The sequence below is a fragment of the Mesoplodon bidens genome (assembly GCF_964165515.1).
Source record: "Mesoplodon bidens genome assembly, chromosome: 3".
Lineage (NCBI taxonomy): Eukaryota > Metazoa > Chordata > Mammalia > Artiodactyla > Ziphiidae > Mesoplodon > Mesoplodon bidens.
Window position 1 is genome coordinate 54874646 of NC_138178.1, and position 23216 is coordinate 54897861.

The 23216-nt window shown below is 42.6% G+C and overlaps 1 protein-coding gene across 1 annotated transcript; it reads right to left on the reverse strand.

The window, feature by feature from the left end:
- Window positions 1-7695: 7695 nt before the first annotated feature.
- PDCD7 (programmed cell death 7) lies at window positions 7696-19529 on the reverse strand. The gene is made up of 5 exons (XM_081229542.1): window positions 18614-19529; window positions 16524-16662; window positions 11359-11595; window positions 11000-11087; window positions 7696-9309 (listed from the first exon to the last, which is right to left on the reverse strand). The coding sequence occupies exons 1-5, from the start codon at window positions 19490-19492 to the stop codon at window positions 9186-9188; spliced, it is 1467 nt and encodes a 488-aa protein (XP_081085668.1). The 5' UTR covers window positions 19493-19529; the 3' UTR covers window positions 7696-9185.
- Between the last annotated feature and the right edge of the window lie 3687 nt (window positions 19530-23216).

The following is a 23216-nucleotide window of genomic DNA, read 5'->3' on the forward strand; positions in this document are numbered from 1 at the left end:
AAAAAAAAAAAAAAAAAAAAAAAAAAAGAATAGATACATGTATATGTATAACTGAATCACTTTGCTGTTCACCTAAAACTAACACAACATTGTTAATCAACTATGCTCCAATATAAAATAAAATTTTTTTTAAATTTTTCATTAGAGATTGATACCAGTTATATTAGCATTAATTACCTAGGACTCAACCTAACACAAGATTATAAGACTTCTACACAGAAAACTATAAAACATTAGATTAAATGGAGGAACATACCACGTTCATGGCTTGTAAGACTCAATATTGTAAATATATCAATTCTCCCTGAATTGATTTATAGATCCCACATATCAAAATTCCACCACATTTTTTGGTGTAAATTGGCAAACTAATTCTAAAATTTAAATAAAATGCAAAGGGCCAAGAAAAGCCAAGACAATCATGAAGAAGAAGCAACACAGTTGAAGATTTATACTATCAGGTGTCAAGACTCAGTTTAAAGTGAAAGCAATTAATACAGTGTGGTATTGACATGAGAGCTTACAAAGAGACCAATAGAACAGAAAAAAAAAGTCCAGAAACAGATCCACACATATATGGATCCTTGATTTATGACAAAACTGGCCCTGCAAAGCAGTACGAAAATGAAGGTCTTTTTAATAAATGGTTCTGGACCAACTGGATATTCACCTAGAAGAAAAATCTTGACCTCGCCTCATATCATAAACAAAGGTCAATTTCAGATAGACTGTAGATCTAAATGTGAAAGGTAAAAAAAGCTTGAAGATAAAATAGGAGAATATATTTATGGCCTTAGAAAAGGCAAACATTTCGTAAAAGATTACAAAAAAGACTAACCATAAAGGAAATACTGATAAACTGAGTTACATTAAAGTTAAGAACTTCCATTCATCACTATACCATTAAGTGAAAAAGCAAATCACAGAGGGGGAAAAGATATTTGTAGCACACATATCTGACAAAGTACTCATATCCAATATATGCAAAAAACTTCTATAAATCAATAAGAAAAAGGTCCCAAAATAGGCAAGAGATTTTAACAGGCGCTTCCCAAAAGAGAATATCCAAATAGCCAATAAACACGTAAGTTGTTTAACCTCATTAGTCATCAGGGAACTGCAAAATGAAACAATGAGATAACACTACACACACACACACACACACACACACACACGAAGAGTTAAAAATTTTAAAAGCCTAACAATGTCAAGTGTTGATGAGGTTGTGGAATATCTGGAACTCTCATGCACTGTTGGTGAGAAAGTCAATTATTATTAGTCAACAATATCTACTAAAGCTGAAACCTAAGCATTAAAAATTCACACATAGCTTCTGAGCCTTTTGGCTAAGATCAAGTGTAGTATCTGTTAGTTTAATTATATTCACAACAGCCAGGGATTTGCTTTTTTATGTATTTTAGACCACATTAAATATTGTTGCCTTAAAAAACAAAGCAAAACTCATTCACATAATTCAATTTCATGACTGCCTATAATATACACTTAAATCTAGACTCCTGACCACAGTCTGGCATTTTGCAAATAACCAGGGCTTAGCAGGGAGCCCACACCAAGGAGTGGCTCCCTGGCTCAATACAATGTCATCCCTACCAGGATGGTGCAAAGCCCTGCTGTTCGGGGTCACTGGGGTCATCACCACATCCACAGGAGAGCATCATGTGAGGAGGTAGAGTCGATAATCTGAGTGCAGAGAGGTCAAATGAGGCCAGATGGGCAAATCCTTTAATTCCCTTATCTCTACTGTCTGCCCTCTTTTGTCAGTGTCTTACTGTACATAAGACTCAAAAGGCTTCTCCACCCCATGTTGGGAGATAGTTTCCCATCATATTGGCATTGAGTCTTTATGCTACAGGATCAGACAGTTTTCAGTGTGATCTGCCCCATCAACCTGTTCCTACAGGGGACCTTTGAGTGTAGGGAGTTGTAGGGGATACATGAAAGTTAGGAAGTTTTGGCATTCTCAGATTTATTGTTCACATTTTCAGCTATCATTGGAATTTTTAGCTATGGGGAAGGACCACAGTTGTGCTGAGTCCCAAGTGTGAACTGCCTGTCCAATGAGCAAGTACAGGGCCACCCTCCTGCTTCCTTCCCTCTGCCCCAGCATCTGCATCCTAACAGATATTCTCTACTCAGCATTAGACTTGCTTCTAGAGTAATTTAAGAGTTTGAGGATTCTGGAAACACCTCTTAATAGCAGCAAGGGCTACAGTGCAAGATGTGATCTAGTCAGAACATATTCTAAAATGACGGTCACATCTGCATCTGCTAAATACAAAATTAGAGGTACAGATAATTAAGTGATGATATTCTTCAGAGGGAGGAGAATATTCTAGTCCTTATGGGCGTTGGGGATACTTCAGGAAAGATGGGACTTGATCTGGACCCTGGAGGGTGGGAGAACAGCCTGTGAGCAGGGAAAAGGCTGGGTGGAGAGCATAACTCCAGGGAGAGAACAGCTTAAGCCAGGGAGCAGAGGCAGGGCAGAGCGAGGGGGAGACAAGCTGCTTGACTCAAGTATATCCTTTGTGCTGAGAAGCTGTCTGCAGTAAGATCGAAGGGGTAGATTGGGGTGGAGCTGGGGAGGGTGCTGAACTTCAGGCTGAGTGCTAACGCCATTCAGTAGGCAGAGAAAGCCCTGAAGGGGTCTGAAGGGATGGGATGAGGGTGGGACAATGGGGATATTAGGAAAGCCAGTCTATGCATGCTTCAACAAACTGCATAATCCAGGACCTTTCCATCAGCAGTCCATGGGTCTGTGCCCATGTGGCCGCATCTGAGCCTGGGGCGAGGGGCTGGGTAGGTGGGGATTGTAGTAATTGGTCTACATGGAGTCCCCACAATGACACTAGTATTATTTTTTAAAGGTGTCCACTATCCTCTCAAAACGACTTCATCCTTGCCCACAGCTTCAATAATCTAATACTCACACATTAAATTCTCCAGTTCTCTTCTAAGATCAAACTCACAACACAACTGCCCTTGAGGCAAGTCCTCCAAGATGTCTCAAGGGTGCCTCAAACTCAACATACCCAAAGTGAACTCTGATCTTCCCCTCCCCCAAACTGCTCCTCCTCCTCCAGTATTCCTTGTCTCAAGGAACGTCTAAGGGGCACACAAGCTTGGGACTCACCCCCGATACTTCCTTCTCCTTCACTGCCACCCATCTCAAATCCCTGCCAGGTTTTCTCTCCTAAATCTCTGGAATCTAGCCATTTCGTGCTACCTCCACTGCTACCATGGAAATCCAAGCCCCCATTATCTCTCACTCAGACAACTGATGTCCATGTATCCTCTCATGCCTTATGATTCTGTTCCACACACTGGGATGAAAATGATCATTTCAAAACAGCAAACTAAGCCATTCCCACTGTTTAAAAGCCTCCAGTTGTTCCCACCTACTCTCAGAGTAAAAGCAAACTCCTGACAAGGGATTCTAAAGCCTTACAGTGTCTGGCCCCTTCTCCTTCACTTGCTGTCTTACTCTAGCCATGATGGCCTTCAACTTGCCTTGGTCTCTTGGCCCCCCAGAGGGCCTTTGTGTATGCTGCTCCAGATACTTGCTATGCTCCTTTGTCTCTTCCCACTAGTTAATTCTTCAGAGCTCTGCTGAAACAGCATTTCCTCATAAAAGCTTTCCCTGACCCTTGAACTTGAATCAATCCAACTAGTACAGTGGTTTTCAAGATTTTTTTCTACTGTGCTCCATAGAATGAAATATATTTGACTTTGTGACCTAGCATATGCATACATAAACTGAGTGATAATTCTTACCCTTACTATATGATACATAGATATTTTGTATTATTTCACTTAAAAGCATTACAGAACACTGTTGGGGGAAAAAAAAGGGTGGGAGGCCTAATCAATCTAATGGACCGTAGCTCTCCTTCAAAGCACTTGGCACATTTTTTATGATTGTTGGATTAATATCTATCTCCCTCAAAACCTGCATTAGGGAGTATTTGGTATTTTGCTCACCATTAGAGCCCTTGTACTTATTAGCAAATTATCTGAGCCTCAACAGGCACTTAAAAAAATTTGAACAGTGAAAAATATAAATTTGTGACTAAGTACTTTTTCTTTGTAATGCTTATCACAATTATATCTGACTTTAATTATCTGTATAATCATTAAGCTTCTCTACTCTAGACTAACTGCAGGAGGGCAGGAATCCTGTCTGTTTGCCCCCTTTTTATGTCTCCAGCATTTAACATTGTACCTGGAAAATGGTAAATAGAAATCATTTCCCAAGAACGCCATTCAAATCCTGGTAACCACATTCCGGCAAGAATGAGTTAATGAAGTTGGAAAATGTCTACTGCTCTGTATAGTTATCCACTCTGACACCAATTGCCTCAAAGACTTCAATCTTTGCTTCAGAGACCATGAAAAACCCAGTTTATTCCAAAAGGCAAATGGAAACAAATTCTTCACGGATAGCCAGGTGTGGCAAGTCGGGATCTACTGATGGGTGCACTCAAAAGTAAAAAGTTAATTATGTGGGAACAGCTTATTTGTTATAAGCAATTAAAAAAAAAAATTTAGCTGGAAATGCTTGGAAATGTAATCTCTAGTTCCTAAATTCTACCACAGCTACTACTTAACAGCATTCACATTCCTTCTATATATATTATTCTTATTTGAATGGAACAAGACATACTTTGTACTTACCTTGTAATTCCCAGGATAGCTTCTCTGTGGACAAAACTTGTAGAAGTGAATTGCTACAACAGATGGTATAGTCTCAGCTAAGCTTCTTGATACATCCTTGCACGAAAGTCACGTGGACATAGGAACATGAATGGTTTTAGAGTGATTAAGTTGGCTGGCTGTAGCAAATTCTTTGATGTCATAAACTCAGGCACTCCCGTTGAACACTCTTAGTATTTAACATACAACTAATCTCTTTCATTTTCCAATCTTCCCTGTATTTACCTAATTTCTTAAAAATAAACACTTTTGTTAGAGTTTCTCACAAATCCAGGGTCTCCTGGAAATTTGTCAAGATAAACAAATTTCTTGCATATACGACATGATGAATCAACACATCTCTAGTTAGTCTTTGAAAGAGTTTAATTCTCTATTTTCATTAATTTATGTTCAATACATAGAGAATATAGGTATAGGTCAGGGATAGGAAATGTGCAAGATAAACTTGGAACAGAATACTGGGATTGAGTGGGAACTCAGGAGTGGAGTTACAAGAGGCTCCCACTGGCCAAAGGTGAGGCAATCAATAAAAAAAGATAAAAACAATGGATTGAAAGACACATTTAGATCTGAGTTCATAATGATACTTAAAAAAAAATTCACTGGTAACTTTTGGAGGATGCTATGGAACTACCTCATTATTTTGAAAACTAGTAAATAAAATCATGTATTTATTTTTTTGCCTTTCCTATACAAATTGTACCCCAGGGTAACCAAATAGTTGATGAGGGGATGTTTCTCCTTTTAGTATATTCCAGCTGACAATTAAAGAAAGAAGGGCATAATTAAACTATCACTATTTTGCAAATCCAAATGAGTGAGTCTAGGTCTTGAATGTCAATGGCTGCTAAGATCACAAAATAAGACAACCAATTAGTCCTCCTAAATGGAGTACACACCAGGTCTATGAAATACTCTTGCCAGAAAATCCCGATATTAACGTCATCAAACCTTTAGATCAGAGTGGTCCAATAGAAACATGTGAACCACATGTGTAATTGTACATGTCCAATCAAACTCAATTTCAGTTCAAACTCAATTTCAAGTCCCCAATAACCATACATGGCTACCATATTAGACAGTACAGCTCTGTCTAATCATTATATTATAGGAATAGAGGAACATGTAATCACAAGGATGCAGTTAGCAAAATCCAGACTGGGAACTTTTTAGGAAAAAAATGATCTGATTTCTTCAAGTAATAAACTACAAGGGAGTGAAAGTGCAACAGTACATAGGAGGAAGGAGAGAGAGACCTATGGGTTATCAGAAACTTAAGAGACACATCAACCAACAACAATGCATAGATTGCATCCAGATCTTGATTTGGAACAAAGTGTAAAACACACATTTATGAGATAATTTAAATGTTGACTGAATATTTGATGATACTAAGGAGTTATTCATTTCTTCAGGTGCAATAATAGCAGTGGTTAAATTTTTAAAATCTTAGAGCTACATAAACACCTATGAAGTAATATGGCATCTGAGATTTGCCTCAAAATAATCCAGTGTGATTGGTAGGGGTACAGATGAAACAAGATTGGTCAAGAGTTGACCATTATTTGAAGCCAGATGATGAAAAAAATTATACCATTCTCTTTACTTTTTAATATTTGAAAATTTCCACAATTAAAAAGAAAAGACTGTGGGATAAGATTACAATGATACTGTCCATATTCTCAGAAGTACAATTAATTAAAGACACTACTGTAAGTCTTTCTTGGGACGTCCCTGGTGGTCCAGTGGGTAAGACTCCAAGCTCCCAATGCAGGGGGCCCAGGTTCGATCCCTGATCAGGGAACTAGATCCCGCATGCATGCCATGACTAAGAGTTTGCATGCCACAACTAAGAAGCCCACATGCGGCAACTAAAAAGATCCCACACACCCCAATGAAGATCCTGCGTGTTGCAACTAAGACCCCCAGAGCAGCCAAAATAAGTAAATATATATTTTTTTAAAGTCTTTCTTTCTGAACCTATAAAGCAGGGGTCCCCAAACCCACCCACCCCCGCCCCCGGGCTGCACAGCAGGAGGTGAGCAGCAAACGAGTGAGCGAGTGAGCAAAGCTTCATCTGCCGCTCCCCATCGCTCGCATTACAGCCTGAACCATCCCCACCCCCGGTCCCCTCCCCAACACTGGTCCCTAGAAAAACTGTCTTCCACGAAACCAGTCCCTGGTGCCAAAAGGGTTGGGGACCGCTGCCTTAAAGTACCAGTGGCTGCTGCCACCACCACTTTATGCCCTGCCACACAGGGCATAAACTAGGAAAAACTTAACAAAAGACCAAACAAATAATAAAAATAATGCTCACTTTATTAAAACTTTGCAGAAGCTGAATGAGAGGGAAGAGGGAATGGTTTTTTCCACCTGAGGTTAAATGCTTTCTTTTCTTTGGGTTCTGCTGCCTGAGTTTTCCTGAGTCCCTGCTCCACACTCCCTAACCCCATCAATGCAGGTATCTTAGTGGCAAGGCTGTCTGGACACCAAACATAATTGTACAATTCATCTTTTATTTCTACTCTTCCTGCATCTCATCAGAAAATGGTGGAGATTTATAACAAAAGGGCACACAGGCCTACAGGGTTATGTGAGGCTAATCACATCAGATTCTGAGGTTTATGAGCTTAGAAACACATTAGAGGAGTGCTGGCCCTCATACCGTTAACTCTGTAATGCATAATATATAACTTAACAGTGCAAATGAAACAACAAAAAAGGGACAAATGTGTTAGCATCTTGTACCCAAGAGCTTCTAAGTACATGAAATCACTTCCAAAGTTGAGATGTCCTTTCCTGCTTATCCAGAATTGGATACCGCATAAAAAGTTTGGTGCTTGAGATTCACCTTCCGGTAGCAAATGCCTAGTTAATAAATTTGAACTTTGCAGTAAATGTCTTTTGTCAATGTGAAAGAGTGTGTAGTGATTTGGGAGGCAACAAACTGGGGGCAAAGGCTCAAACTAAAAATGATATTTATTTAGCTTTTTGGGAATATAAATAACACAATAAATGACAAAAAGGAAAACAAAACAAAACAAAAAACCTGACATGTTATATGACTGATCATCTCCAGGCACAACAGCATTTATTTTATTTTTTTTAATTTTTATTTTTTTTGCCGTACGTGGGCCTCTCGCTGTTGTGGCCTCTCCCGTTGCGGAGCACAGGCTCCGGACGCGCAGGCTCAGCGGCCATGGCTCACGGCCCCAGCCGCTCCGCAGCATGTGGGAACTTCCCAGACCCGGGCACGAACCCGTGTCCCCTGCATCGGCAGGCGGACTCTCAACCACTGCGCCACCAGGGAAGCCCCAGCATTTATTAATGAGTATAAAAAAATATATATTTTTTTTTTTTTGCGGTACGCGGGCCTCTCACTGCTGTGGCCTCTCCCGTTGCGGAGCACAGGCTCTGGATGCGCAGGCTCAGCGGCCATGGCTCAGCGGCCCAGCCGCTCCGCGGCATGTGGGATCTTCCGGACCGGGGCACGAACCTGTGTCCCCTGCATCGGCAGGCGGACTCTCAACCACTGCGCCACCAGGGAAGCCCAAATTTTATTATTTTTATCTGCTTTTCCCCCAGCTTAAACTACATGTATATTTTTGGAAGCTTGAGTTCCTAAGAAAATTCCACAATTTCCACTATACCAGCTCCCACAATGTGACTGAGTGAGGTTAATCAAGGTCCCACTCCCATAAGGAAATTAATTTTTATCCTTGCAGATTCTCAACAACCAGACCTCTAGGAACTTAAAAAGCAGGTGCTTTCATTAGGATCCTTCTAATATGGGGAAAATGCAGCCATCATCCATTAAAACACAATCCAGTTTGGGTACAGGTACTCTTCAGGCTTTCCAAGTTCTCCACTTGACTACCAGACAAGGCCACCAGCTTTTCTGGCAGCCCAGCCTCTCCAGCTGCACCAAAAGTGGGATTCACAAAACTGAAGATAAAGCATTTCTGACCTTTCTTCCTGGAAGTTAGGAGGCTCTCTGGGTAAGAAAGGTAAGGAGGTTTTGCATCAAGCTTGCCTTATCAAGGAGTACTGGGGGAGGGACTGCTAAATCTACCCAGTGCACACCTGTGTCAAGGGTATGATTGTATAGTGTATACTTATCCATCAGCACACAAGAAAGATAAGAGTAAACTTATACATCAATCTGGACCAAGCCCCTCAAAACAGAGGCGAATTTCATGAACCAAGGCCACTGCCTGTCGTAAAAACCTCAGTTCACCTAGGTCCTTTCCTGAGGAACCATATTAATCTCCTGATTCAAGAGGCACCTTGGCCAGGACAGAGGACAGAAGGAAAATGTAACTTCTGGGTAGGGCAATGCCACATGGAGCTTAGAGGTTGTGATTTAGACTACAGTACAAGAAGATGGCAGCGTCACTAATACTTAGAGCTGGAAAGAGCCTTGGCTGGACGACACTCCTGGAGCATCTTTACTAATGCAGCTTAATGGCGGTTGCCCAGATGTCGTTGCTGGGGAGCGGGGGAAGAACCCATCCTTGGGGAACGGAGTTGCCTTTGGGATGATCAGATGGCACCAGGTACTGATCCCAATCATGCCTTAATGAGAACATTACAGAACAATTGTTTATTTTTGTTTCATTCCAAGCACTATGTTAGCAACTAAATATTCTATTTCAGGACTTCGCTTTCAAATGACCGATGAGTCCATTAAAGAACTTGATTTCTAGAAATTATGCAAAAGACTATTTCTTAAATGTACATATATGTAAGTGGGAAAAAACTCCAAAGAACTTATATTTTATGGATAACCAAATAATGAATATACAGTCGATCCTCATTATTTGCAGATTCTGTATTTGCAAATTTGGCTATTCACTAAAATTTATTTGTAACCCGCAAATCATTATTCATGGTGCTTCCCTGGTTACTTGCCAACATGCACAGAGCAGTGAAAAATCTGAGTCACCAAAAGGCATGTTCCCAACTGTGGTAGAACAAGGTGACACTCTGCCTTCTTGTTTTCAGCTCCCCTACTGTAAACAAGTATCCTTTTTGTAGTCTGTTTAGTACCACATTCTTCAAATTTTTGTGCTTTCTATTGGCATTTTGCTGTTTAAAATGGCTCACGTGCTGGAGTGCTATAGCTAGCACTAGAAGGCTGTGATATGCCTTATGGAGAACACATGTATGTTAGATAAGCTACCTTCAGGCATGAGTTATAGTGCCATTAGTTATGAGTTCAATGTTGATGAATCAACAGTATGTATTAAATAAGGTGTCTTTAAAAAGAAAGACAAGGTTAGGTATTGACCAGCTGATGAAAATGTCGTGGCCAAAGGCTCACAGGAGCCTAGCTCTGTATTTCCTTCAGGAGCAGCAGTTCAGTATTCTCTAATTCAGCATTTGCAGTTTTATAGAATATAGCTGCTGTAAATAACGAGAACCCACTGTAATATATTTAAAGGCTAAAACTTGTATATTAACCAGAAATACACTTTTCCCAGAACAGTGCTAAAGAGTACTGTTGGACCTGGGAAGGATCCTCAGAGAGCACTTAGTTCAGTGGTTTTTCAAATCAGGCTTTGAAGACACTTAGGCCCCAAGTAGATGCTTTGGGGAGTCTAGAAATAACAAAGTGCTTCCAGTCAATAACACATTTAAACTGCCTGTGGAACCCATTCATTCATTCTGTTATACAAACTGATTTTTCAAAAGATTACATTTGGGAGGGTACTACTGTTCACATTTGAAGGCCACAGTCTAGTCCATCATTTTCACCTTGTAGGTGAGGAAAGTGAGACTCAGAGCTGAAAACTTTACCCAGCTCATTAGTAACTGCAGATTAAGGTGAGACTCCTTTTTCCTAGCTCTCTTGGCTCTGACCTGTAAGAACTCACAAGTCAGTGTGGGTCTTTGTTAACAGTCTCCACAGGTGAGTATACAGGGAGGGTTTCTTTTCCTTGGTCTGTTTAGCAGCAGAAGAGAATTAGGAAAAGGAAGTCAATGCTTTAAGTCAACATAACAGCTATAGCATGGGATAATACAGAGGGCAAGTCACAACCTGAGTTTCAGTGTCTTCACCTGTTAAAATAGGGACATCTACTTCTCAAGAATTGATGAGGACTAAACAAGACATGTGTGGCATGCTTCAAACTTGGAAACATCCTATAAACTCATAAGGAACTAAAAAAAAAAAGATATAGTAATAGACCTCAACAACATAAGCACTTTGTCGACTGCTTCTTGCTACCTAAGGGAAAGAAAACATGGAGAATGCCCCTCTGACCTTATCTGGATGAGCGCTGGCAGGGAGTGCTCAGCCTGGAGGTAATACTGCCGGAAAGGCTGCAAGAGGTGAGCAAGTGGGAACTCATCTGAAAAAGAAAAGGCACAATACCATGTCATCATGCTTCATATGTACAGCATATTTCTCAAGGCAAAGTGACTTAGTCTGTGATTATACAATATGATCAAATGTGTTTCATCTTTATCCTTGATTTCTAGGATATAGTTTAGAATTCAAATCCTAAAGGATCCTTCCAATTTGTCGCCTACCACCTCTTAGCTTAGGTGGAGATCATCCATGAGGAAAAGAGCTGTCAATCTAGTATTTTTCTTTTCTCCACAGGTTACAGAGGAACTTACCTGGATCCCCAAATAACTTGGACTCAATTTCACGCTTCTGTAGTAAAAATTTCTCTTTTTCTTTCCTCTGTTTCTTCTCTAACTCTCTTCTTCTCTCTTCCTCTTGTTCTCCTTCCAACATAACTCTGAGGGCTCTCTCTTCAGCTTCATATAATTCAGAGCGTTTTTTAATGAGTTTTCTCAGTCGCTGAAGGTGATGCTCAAAGGTCTCATCTGCTGAGGCTGGAGGACAGACCCCTGGGCAAAGAGATGCAAATGACATTTTAGATACAACTTTTTCTTATCCCCAAATCCATGTTCTAATGAGCAGACTCAAAGTCCTACTTACAGTATGAATTTGGTTAGAGTTTACAAATTCCAACCAGCCTTCAAGGCTCAATTTGATCTTTTTGAGTCTTCAATTAATTTCACCCTAACCTAACTTTCACTAACTCCGCTTTCAGTATCACACTACTTAACCTTTGATTTTGTTTATTTCTTAATGGTTTTGATCCTTCAGTTGGAGAATTCCTTTACTAAAGGGAGGAACTGTCTTTTACTTCTTCACTGTGAAATTCCTACAGCACAGACTCCTAGACCCAACTAATAAACAATTTTTCCTCTGACTGAGTCTGAACTTCTGAGAGCGCACACTTGGACAGTGAGGAAGAAATACACTTAACCAACCACAGTAACCTCACAGTCTGCTGCTGAAGGCAGGGTGACCAAATGTTTCATTTGTCCAGTTTTAGCACTGAAAATCCAATGTCCTGGGACAGATGTGATGGTTGGTCACCCTGATTTGGAGGTCTGACTCTTTTTTCCCTCAATCACGGCAGCTAAGTAGTTGCAGAATTCGCTCTCCTGTCTTCATCTCCAAGGCTAACATTCCTTCAGATTTTGTCATGATTTCTTGGCTTGAACAAATTTTCATCTACTCATTCCCACCTATGGAAACTCTACAACTCAAATCCATCTTCTACTAAATTGCTAATTATTTTCCAAATACACACAAAATTCTTATGCACTGAGAAATTTAAGCTGTCACTTTGTTGTTTCATAATAATTTCATGGTTTTGTTTCATTTCTTTACCTAGACCAAGGATTGGCAAACCTTTTCCATAAGCGGCCAGAGAGTGAATATTTTAGGCTTGTGGGTCATACAATCTCTGCTGCAAGTACTAAAATCTTTCAGTACAGCAAAAATACAGACACGCCATCAGCCCCAAAGTGCCTCCAGACCCCTGAGAAGGTGTGGCCTGCTCCCATCTCGGTGTGCTGGCCTGCACCACCCACGCTCATCCCCCTCAGCCTTTCATGGATCCCTCCTGACCACCACGACACACTCCCTCTGAAACGACCCCCCCACCAATCCTCCTCCAGACCCCCTGCGACGACATGATCTAGGTTCCCTCCACCTCTACCATTACTTCTCTAGTTCCTGCAGCTCCTAGATACCAATGCTTTCTCCTTTATTCCCTTTTAGCCACCCATACCTTAGAGTATCGCGCAGTCTTTGGACCTTGGCATGATCAGAAAAAAGTTTCCACCTCTGAAGTCTTAAACCCAATTATTCTCTTCTCTGACTTTCTACCCAAAACTCTGTCAGCTTCACTAAAACCTCCAATCTAATATATCAGATTTCACCAAAATGTGTGGTCGCCCATTAAGCAAACCCCCAATAGACCTGTGCTCTGTGCTCACCTGCCAACTGCAGATTCATTTGATTATGTGACCTAGTGCCAGTGTGTAGTTACATCAGCTCAGCCCATAATGGCACCTCCCTACAGCCATACTCCCATGCGTCTCTGGTCGGCTCTCACTCATTCCTCACAACAATTATTTCAAACATTCACTTCCCTCCTAAAGCCTTACTTCTCTACTCTTAGCAAACCATCTAGCATTTTCCCTAGAGAAAAGAGGCTAACAGGCAGGAAATCCCTTAATTTTTTGCCGCTGACTTTACTCATCTGCATTACTACCCATCCTTGCCCTCTTCATTTTCATTTCAGTGGAAAATGGGTCCTTCTCCACTTAAGTTGATTCCTCCATCTGGGATCTGAATCTCCCTACTTCCTGCAGGACCTCAAGCCATTAACTATCCCTCCTGCTTCTCTTCACAGGCAAACTTTTAATAAGCTGGACTCACTGTCTGCTTTTCTTATCTCCTCCTCTTTGATCTAGCCTAGTGTGGCTTCTACCCATACCACTCCACTGAAATGCACCCAGCACCGGTCACTAATAATCTGTTTGGTACTAATTCCCATGGATGTTTATTAATCTTCATATTATTTGATAATAATAATAATAAACACTTATACAGCACTTACTACATGCCAGGACTGTTTTAAACACTTTACACATGTTTACTAATTTAATCATTGCAACACCCCATGGATCGGTACCATCACTATTCCCTTCGTACAGGTGAGGAAAAACCAAGGCACAGAGAAGTTTAAGTAACCTGCCCAATATTATGCAATCTCTCTGCATAATATTTGCCACTTTCCAGAAAAAGTAAGGGGTCTACACTTTCCTCCTATCTCTGACCTCTCTTGATCTCTTTTGTGGCCTCCTCCTTACCCATCTTGATTTTGACATTCCCTAGGATTTTGTCTTTTTGGGCCTCATCTCACACCGCACAATCTCCTCAAGGTCATCCCTACTTACAGCTACATGCTGATAAACTCTTATCCAGGATGTACCACAGGCACCACAAACACAACAGGTCCCAAACTGAACTCATCATCCCCAAGCCTGTTCCCCCTCTTGTTTTCCTGGTCAATTAGAATGGTATCATCACTCATTCAATAGATCAAGCTAGAACCTGAAAGTCATTTTTTTCCTTCAGCTCCCACATGCTGAGTTCCCCCAAGTTATTTACTTATATGTACGTGTACATACACACACACACACACACACTCGCGCGCGCGCACACTCTACTCACATCTTAAATCTGCTTACTTTTCTCCAACTCACCATCTGACTCTTAGTTCACATTCCCATATTATCCCTGCCCAGCCTGCAATAGCCCTATCAGTCTCTCTTTTTTCCTCCCTCCTAGAAGCCCCAAACCTTTCTCTACTCTGCCAGCACTGATCTTTGTCATCTCTGCTTAAAATCTTCCAATGGTTCCACTCAGCTTTAAGCATAGGTGAGAAGTCTAGCCTAGCAAATAAGACACTTTGAGACGTGGCCCTGCCTACATAACCAGCTTCAATTTCTCAGCACAGTTAGAGAACTTAGAAAGTTGCTCTTTTTCTTTTAAAGTATCCAACAAAACCAGTTACTAGATACTAAATCGTTTTACATTCAAGTCAGTTAACTCCACAGAGCCTGCTTATTTTAGATCTTAATTTCTCCTAAAATTTCTTCCTTCTTTCAGACCAAAGTGAGGAAGACTAATAGAAATTATGTTGTACAATAAATTCACTTGGCATACGTTTACTGAACACTCAGCTCACGGAGGACATGAAGTAGGGGAATATGAAATAGTAGCCCTCAGGTTTTGCATTATTATAAAGAAGAGATAGAGGTAGACACAGTAGATGCAAACTCCCTCTGACTCATGAATGCTTTGTGGGGTCATCTGATTCTGAGACCTGAATCTGAATCAGCCAGTCTGGAGGCTGGCATGTAGAAGTTAATCATTTAGCTAATGAATGAGCCTGACTGAATGCACATGTCCCAGTGACATTTTATTAAGGATCTGAGCTGCAGTTTTCAATTATATTTTAAACCACACAGGGCAGATCATTTGCTATTGTGGTACTTGCTAATTTGTATACTCTCAAATATCCCTGGTGAATGTCAATGGCCTACAGCCTACTAAATAAGGCAGCATGTTGTTCAAGCCAGGTGCAAATGAGAAGGAGCAGTAGGTCACCTCAGCCCAGATCAGGGAAGGATGGAATTTACTGTATTTACTTTTGAAGGATAGTGAGAGCTAACAATGGCAAAGATGGTACTGAAGGCCCTCCAGACAAACAGACTGGCAAGAGCAAAGATGCAGGCAGGCAAAATGGAAAGCACAACTGGGGAACTTCTAGAAAACCAGTGCTCCCTCTAGAGGCAAGAGGAGACCACTGAGGTTCTCTGGGTCCAAAAGTGACACGCAGGTAAGCCAGGGACACCCATACAGTCTTCAGGGCACTCCCTGCCCCATCCAACCATTCACACCTCTACAAATATCAATGTTTCAGGTTTGAAATGTATATGAAGGAGCATGCTAAGTTTTCGACACCTTCTGAAGCACCAAGTACAGACAGAATAGCTTTCACCTTGGTGTATGGGCAAAGTTGACCAGCCAGGCCAACCTCACTCAGAAAAGTGTGGCCAGGAATGCCTGGGGTGGCAATGATGAGTCAAGAGGAAGAAATGGAGGACCTCCCTGGTGGCACATTGGTTAAGAATCTGCCTGCCAATGCAGGGGCCATGGGTCCGATCCCTGGTCCAGGAAGATCCCACATGCCTCAGAGCAACTAAGCCCATGCGCCACAACTACTGAGCCTGCAAGCCACAACTACTGAGCCTGTGAGCCACAACTACTGAGCCCATGTGCCACAATTACTGAAGCCTGTGAGCCTAGAGCCCGTGCTCTGCCACAATAGAAGCCACTGCAATGGGAAGTCCATGCACTGCAACAAAGAGTAGCCCCGCTCACCACAACTAGAGAAAGCCCATGTGCAGCAACACAGCCAAAAATAAATAAATAAATTTTTTTAAAAAAGTAAAAAAAAGAGGAAGACAGTGCAGTGGGTTCCCACATCCTTTTCAATCTTGGCTACCAGGGATAAATATCTTCTGAAGCTTTCTACTTCAAAAGTTATGAGGTAGGGCTTCCCTGGTGGCGCAGTGGTTGGGAGTCCGCCTGCCGATGCAGGGGACGCGGGTTCGTGCCCCGGTCCGGGAAGATCCCACATGCCGCGGAGCAGCTGGGCTTGTGAGCCACAGGCCACTGAGCCTGCGTGTCCGGAGCCTGTGCTCCGCAACGGGAGAGGCCACAACAGTGAGAGGTCCGCATACGGCAAAAACAACAACAACAACAAAAAGTTCTGAGGTACTGCTGATAAGCTTAGTTACCCTACTTGGTGAAAATAATGAAGTATCAAGCATTTTTCCTTCAGCAGTTTTGGGGAGGAGGGGGTTAGGGTAAAGAATGGAAAGAAATGCAAAGCCACGGTTACCTTTCCTTGCTGCAGCCTCTTTCCTGAGTTTCCTCAATTTCTCCAAGGCCCGAAGAATGTCCACCATTCTTTTGGTGTCTGCTTGTTTTTTCCTCACTTCAGATAGGACACCATCAGCAGCAGCTTTAAGTTCCTGCTCCTGGAGGAGAAAGAGAGCCCATGAGACCCAGTATGGAACCTTACGAGGAACAACCTTACAGCACAGAAAATCTGCCTGGCCGTGAGATTTCAGAGGATCAGACAGTCCCAAGGTTAAGAAAGACTCTACTGGATCTACATCCCAATTTCCTGAGCCATGCACAACTCCCCTCTACATTGGTCCAGCCAAGGGATTATCTTCTCTGCAGCTTCCATGTGGGCTCTTGCCTTTGTTTCTTCCTCAGAGTTTCTCAAAGTGTGGTTCAAGGAACATCTGCCTCCAACTTACCTTGTTAAGTTGGGGCTCTCTTATTAAAAATGCAGACTCCTGGATCCAAAGATTCAGACTAGCAGGGAAGATAAAGAATGGGGTTGGAAAGGACTAGGACTCTACAATGTTCTCTGTGATAACCTAAGCACAGTTTGTGCCCCGATGCTCTAAAGTCTCAAGGACCTCTTTGATATGACAGCCTTGTAAACACCTGAAAACCCAATCTTACTCTTAAGTTGGTTCACATGGAAGCTAAATAACCCTGGTTCCTCAAGTCACTACTCACAGGACTCTGTCTCCAGTACCCTCACAGTGCATGGTAGGGAGGATCCTTTTGCCTAAAAGCTCTCTTTCCCATCTGTCAAATAAGCACAATAGTTTCACCATTACAGACACACCATGCTGTTTCACTCTTGTTTCTGGAACTGCACATGTTGCTTTCACTTAGCTTTGACATTTCCTACAAGACTCAGCTGAGATGTCACCATATCATCTGGGAAGCCTTCCTTGATACCTTCCCCCAGTGGATTAGATATTCCTTCTCTGGGCATTTATAGCACCTACAGTTGAGATCTTAACACACACCATGCTATACAGATATGATCCCCCATGGTGCTCTAAGCCCCTCAAGGACAAGCACTATGTCCTATTCACCCTTAATTCCAGCACTCAGTAGTGGGCCTGCCATAATGGGCCCACATTAAATGTCTGGTGAACGGATCAAATTCCCTTAGATTAAGGCATTGCCTCCAAGTACTCTCCTTTAAAGCGCTGATATATTCCTGGAGGTGTGAAGACAAAGCTTGCCATCAATATACTTTAGAGGGGAGTCGGATCAGACTCCAGGGCTGTAGCAGACAAAAGGAGGACACAAGCCTGTACCAGCTGGTTGTGGAGAGTGGAGGAAGAGGGGAAGTCCCTAGAGGCATTCAAAAGTAATGAGAATGCCTTAACTATTTGACCGATTTCCAGTTTCACCCTGGCCCTCTACTTAAGTTAAAACTTGAGATCAGTAGACTCTGGAATCGAGCCATCTGGGCTCAAATCAGGAGTGAAACTGCCACAAACCGGTTGTGTGACTGTTGGCAAGTTAACCTCTCTATGCCTCAATTTCCTAATCTGTAAAATTGGGATAATACTGCCTACCTCTCAGATTGTTACAAGGTTTTGAGTAAGTGCTCAAAAATACCATCGTTGAACTTGGGATATTGTTGAACTTGTAAATAAAGGAATCCTGGGAAAATCATCACTAGTGCCCCATCAGCCAATTAGGATATATGTTCCTTGAGAAAAGGCCCCAAGTTCTCTTTATTTTGTATTCTTAAAATTACCTAGAGCAGGGCAAGACGCAAGGACCCAGATTCTTGTTCGTCTTGAATGTTACTAAGTGGACAGAACACTGGAGCAGAAAACAGATCTGTCATCCCTGCAAAACCACTATGCAATCCTATACTTTGTATTTATGGGACTTTGCAGCGCACCTAGAGCACTTGTGTTGTGTACTGTACACCACTAACACGCAACCAATACGGAAATATGAGGTCGGAAAGGTAAACTATCTTTTTATTCTACGGGTGAGGAAAAAGAGGCTTAGTCCTGAGGAATGACAGTGCAAAGCCTCAAGCCCCATCGGGTGTCAAACACCACTACCCCTGCTCCCGTGTGCATCCGCTGCTCTTACCCGCTTCTTCTCCTCCACCTCCTGCACGCACTTGACCCTCCAGCGGTCAATCTCCTGCTCGCGCTCCGCTGCCCGCGTGGCCTCCGCCTCCAGCTCGGCCTCGCGTTCCCGGGCCCTCTCGCGAAGCCGCAGCCGGCGGCGCCGTACCCTCTCCAGCCTGCGCCGCGACTCGCCCACATAGGCTGCCTGGGTCAGGAGCTGAAGTCGCTCGGCCAGCTCGGCGCGCAGCGGCTGTGCCTCCGCATGCAGCTGTGCCCAGGCCACGCCGTCAGCCTCGGCCTCGCGCAGCGCATGGCCCAGGTCGCGCAGCCGCCGCACCAGGCGCAGGGACCCGCGCAACCGGGCCCGCACCTCGCCCAGGCTGGGGCCGGCGGGCGCGCGCGGGGACACCGGGCAGCCGGCCCGCCGCGGGTTTCCGAACACCGTCTCTAGCCACTGCCGGTCGCGCAGGCGCTGCAGGGCCGCGTCCCCGAGCACGTCGGACGGCGGCGGTGCTTCAGGCCAGCGCGGGCTCCAGGGCGGCCCCGGGCCTGGAGGCGGCGGCCGCGGACGCTCACCGGCGTCGTTCCCTAGGAAGGGCCGGCATTGGGGCAGCGGGGGAGGAAGCGGCGGTGGCGGCACCTGGTAGAAGGAGCCGCCGCCGCCGCCGCCGCCCCCGCCCCCGCGGGAGGCTTCTCCGGGGGCCTGGGGCTGCAGAGACAGCGGGGGCTGGAGGAAGGGGGCGGAGGCCCCCGGAAAGGGGCCGGGCCGCTGGGGAAGAGGCGGTGGGAAAGCCGGAGAGGGTAGCGGCGGTGGCGGACAGCCGAAGGGAGCGGGAGCCGGCGGCTGCTGGAGCGGCGGGCCCTGGCGACCTGGGGTGAAGAAGGGTGGCAGAGCCATGGCCACCACGGAGGGATTCTAAGAAGTGACAGGAATCTGAGTGGTCCCCAGCAAAAGTGTCTTCCGGGAGGAAGTGACGTATACCGCGCGCGACATAAGTGTGACGCACCCGATCCAGGGAGCCCGGCGCATGGATGGGCGTTCATTCAACCCTTCAATTCATAAATACTATCCTTACTGAGCATTCTAGGTGCGGAACTAGCCCCTTTGCAGTGCGACTAACAGATACAGTTCCTCTCCTCGTAGAACTACCTACCTAGTAAAGAAAACACATTAATCAAGTAGTCCTGCAATCAAATGCAAAAGGGCAGCGGCGAATGTAAGTACTACCGAAGAGGAAAAAAGGGCAAGAAGAGCTTATAGGAAAATTAAATTTAAAGAGGTTGGGGAAGGTTGTCCTAAGGATTTGAGACTCCATCTGAGGTCTGAAGGGTAATTATGAGTTAAATAGTAGAAATAGAAGAGAAAGAAGAGAGGGACGCACAGTCCAAATGGGAACAGCATTTACAAAAGCCCCCTAGTAGACTATAGGAGTAGGTCTGGTGCGGGAACTGAAAGAATGCCAGTGTGGATGGAGCACAGAAAGCCGGAAGGGAGCCTGATGATCCTGGGAGGTGGACAAGATCGTAGCGTCCAGGATCTTATATCTTAAGAACAGTGGGAAACCACTGGAGGGTTTTAAGCAGGAGGGACAGGGAAGGCCATTCACTCCACATGATTAGATTTTTAAAATTAAACTCTGAGATAATTGTAGCTTCATAAGCAGTTGTAATAAATAGTACCGCAAAATTCCGCGTACTTTTTACTCAGCTTCTCTTGCAAAACTGTATTACAATATCATAACCGGGATGTTGACATTGATGGTCAAGATACAGAACATTTCCATACTTCCATACTACCAGGATCCCTCATTTGCCCCTTTATAGCCATACCCACTTCCCTTCCTTAACCTCTGGCAACCACTAATCCTCCATTTCTATAACTTGTCCTTTCTAGAATGTTATATAAATGGAATCATACAGTACATAACCTTTTGGGATTTACTCTTCTCACTCAGCCTAATCCTCTAGAGATACATCCAGGTTCTTGCATCAGTGTTCCTTTTTATTGCAATAAAGGTGTGCAAAAAAAATGTGTGGATAAAACGAAACCACACTTTGTGTAATCATTCACCTGCTGAAGGATATTTGAGTTGTTTCCATTTGGGGGCTATCATGAATAAAGCTACTATAAACATTTGTATACAGGTATTTATGTGAACACAAACCATCATTTCTCTGGAGTAAATGCCCAGGAGTGCAATTGCTAGGTCATACACCAGTTACGTTTAGTTTTTAAAGAAACTGCCACATTGTTTTCCAAAGTGGCTGTACCATTTTATATTCCCACCAGCGATATATGAATCATCCATTTTGCCTGCACTCTCATCAGCATTTTGTGTATTTACTATTTTTTATTTTAGACAACCTCATAGATATGTGGTGATATTTCATTGTGGTTTTAATTTGCACTTCTTTAATGGCTAATTATATTGAATATCTTTTCATATGCTTATCTGCCATCTGTATACCCTCTTCACTGAAAGGTCTGATCATGTCTTTTGCCCATTTTCTAACTGGATTTTTTGGGTTTTTTACTGCTGAAATTTGAGTTATGTATTCTAGATATTAGTCCTATGTGGTTTGCAAATATTCTCCCCCATTTTATAGCTTGTCCTTTCATCCTAACATGTTTTGTTTTTTCAGAGCAAAAGTTCTTAATTTTGATAAAGTCCAACTTAGCAGTTTTTCCTCTTATGGATCATGATTTTGGAGTCAAGTCTAAGAACTCTTAGCCCTAGATCCTGAAAACTTTTCTCCTGTGCTTTTTCTGAATGTTTTCTAGGTTTACATTTAAGTCTGTGATCCATTTTGAGTTGATAAGGTATTGAGACTAGTTTGAGCCCCCACTCCCACCCCACCCCTTTGGATGTCCAATTGCTCCAGTATCACATGATTAGAGCTTTACTTTTCAGAGCTGTAAAGTGATGGATGACCCCTTGGGTAAGAGTCCAGCTCTGTACCATGAGAAGAACCAACATGAGCCTGACCTCACTTCCCAAGGGACCACTAATATTTCTCAGAAACTTTGTAATATTCTACATATTTATTTTATGTATTCAGTAATTAGGTAATACTGTACATAACATTTAAAGGCTTCAGTTTTCATCTTAAAATTTATTAGGTAAGGTATGGATACCTTTTTATTTTCTAGATATATACTGTTGTCAATACCATTTATTAAATATTCTTTTCCTAATTTGAAATATCACCTTTTCCAATACTAAATTCCCATATATTATTTGGGATCTATTTCTGTACTTTACATTCTTTTCCATTGGTCTGTTCATTCATGCACTAGTACACACTTAAATATTTAAAGGTTTATAATATTTTAAAAATAGAAGATGCAGTCCTTCCTCATTCTTCAGTTGTTGGTTAGGTGGAGAGGCTCTGGAACCAGTCTACCTGGGGTTAAATCCTGGTTGTTACTTACTAGTTGTGTGACCTTGGGAAAGCTACTTAAACACTCTGGGCTTAAGTTTCTTCATCTAGAAGGGTTGATAAGAGTATGTACCTCATAGAGTTGTTGCATTAAATGAACAGAGTAACACAGAGTAAGCACTATGAGTGTTCATTATCATTTTGCTTGTTTACCATTCTTATTCTTTTGTGTGAACTTTAGAATCCATTTGCCTAGTTTCATCTTAAAACTTATTGGCATTTTATTGGAATATTTATAAATTAACATAGGGATAACAGACATCTTTATAATATTGAGTTTTCCCATTGAGGAACATGGGATACCACTTTTCATCAGATTTGCAAAAATACCTACCCATCCACTTTTCCACTTACATTGCTATCATCTTAGTCCAATCCATCATCTTCTAGTAGGCTTATTATAATAGCCCCAAGTGCCCGATTTAATCCTTGGTCCTCTATAGTGTGTTCCCTTATACCGCAACCAGAGTGGTCTTTTAAAACTTAGGTCTGATAATGTCATTTCTCCATGCAAAACCTTCTGGCAACTTCTCATCTCACTCAGAATCAAAGCCTGGAAGGGAACTGGAAACAGCAAGATCAACTTGTAGTTTACTGTGGAGGGGATGTGGGTTCAAGAGAGTTATGTTTTGTATGTTGATAAGAATTTATCTGATTGATATATACACACTACTATATGTAGAACAGAAAACTAATAAGGACCTACTGTATAGCACAGGGAACTCTACTCAATACTCTATAATGGCCTATATGGGAAAAGAATCTAAAAGAGTGGATATATTTATAACTGATTCACTTTGCTGTACACCTGAAACTAGCACAACATTGTAAATCAACTATACTCCAGTTTAAAAAAAAAATTGATCCAAAAGATGGTAGGAGATAAAGGGCAAGTGCTGGAGAAATGTCCACAAGTAGGCCTCTAGTCATGTTTCCATTTATCTCAGCACCTTCCCTTCCCAACAATCTAAAACACATATCTAGTCATGTCCAATTCTCATGCTTAAAACCCTTTTAATAGCTCTCCACTACTTTCTGCATGCAATTACAACTTAACCTGGCATACAAGATATTCTGTAATTTTAAAAAAATGTACGGAGTACCAAATATATGAAGCACCATGTAAGTGCTGGTTATAGTTAACAAAACAGGCATGATCTTCATGCTAGTGGACTTAACGG

Excerpts from the sequence above, each read along its gene's own strand:
- PDCD7 (XM_081229542.1), bottom strand. The coding sequence starts at position 19,492 with ATGGCTCTGCCACCCTTCTTCACCCCAGGTCGCCAGGGCCCGCCGCTC. Across the intron at positions 16,663-18,613 it reads AGGTGGAGGAGAAGAAGCGG|GAGCAGGAACTTAAAGCTGC; the intron begins GTAAGAGCAGCG and ends TTTCTCCTCCAG. Across the intron at positions 11,596-16,523 it reads AGAGGCTGCAGCAAGGAAAG|GGGTCTGTCCTCCAGCCTCA; the intron begins GTAACCGTGGCT and ends CTCTTTGCCCAG.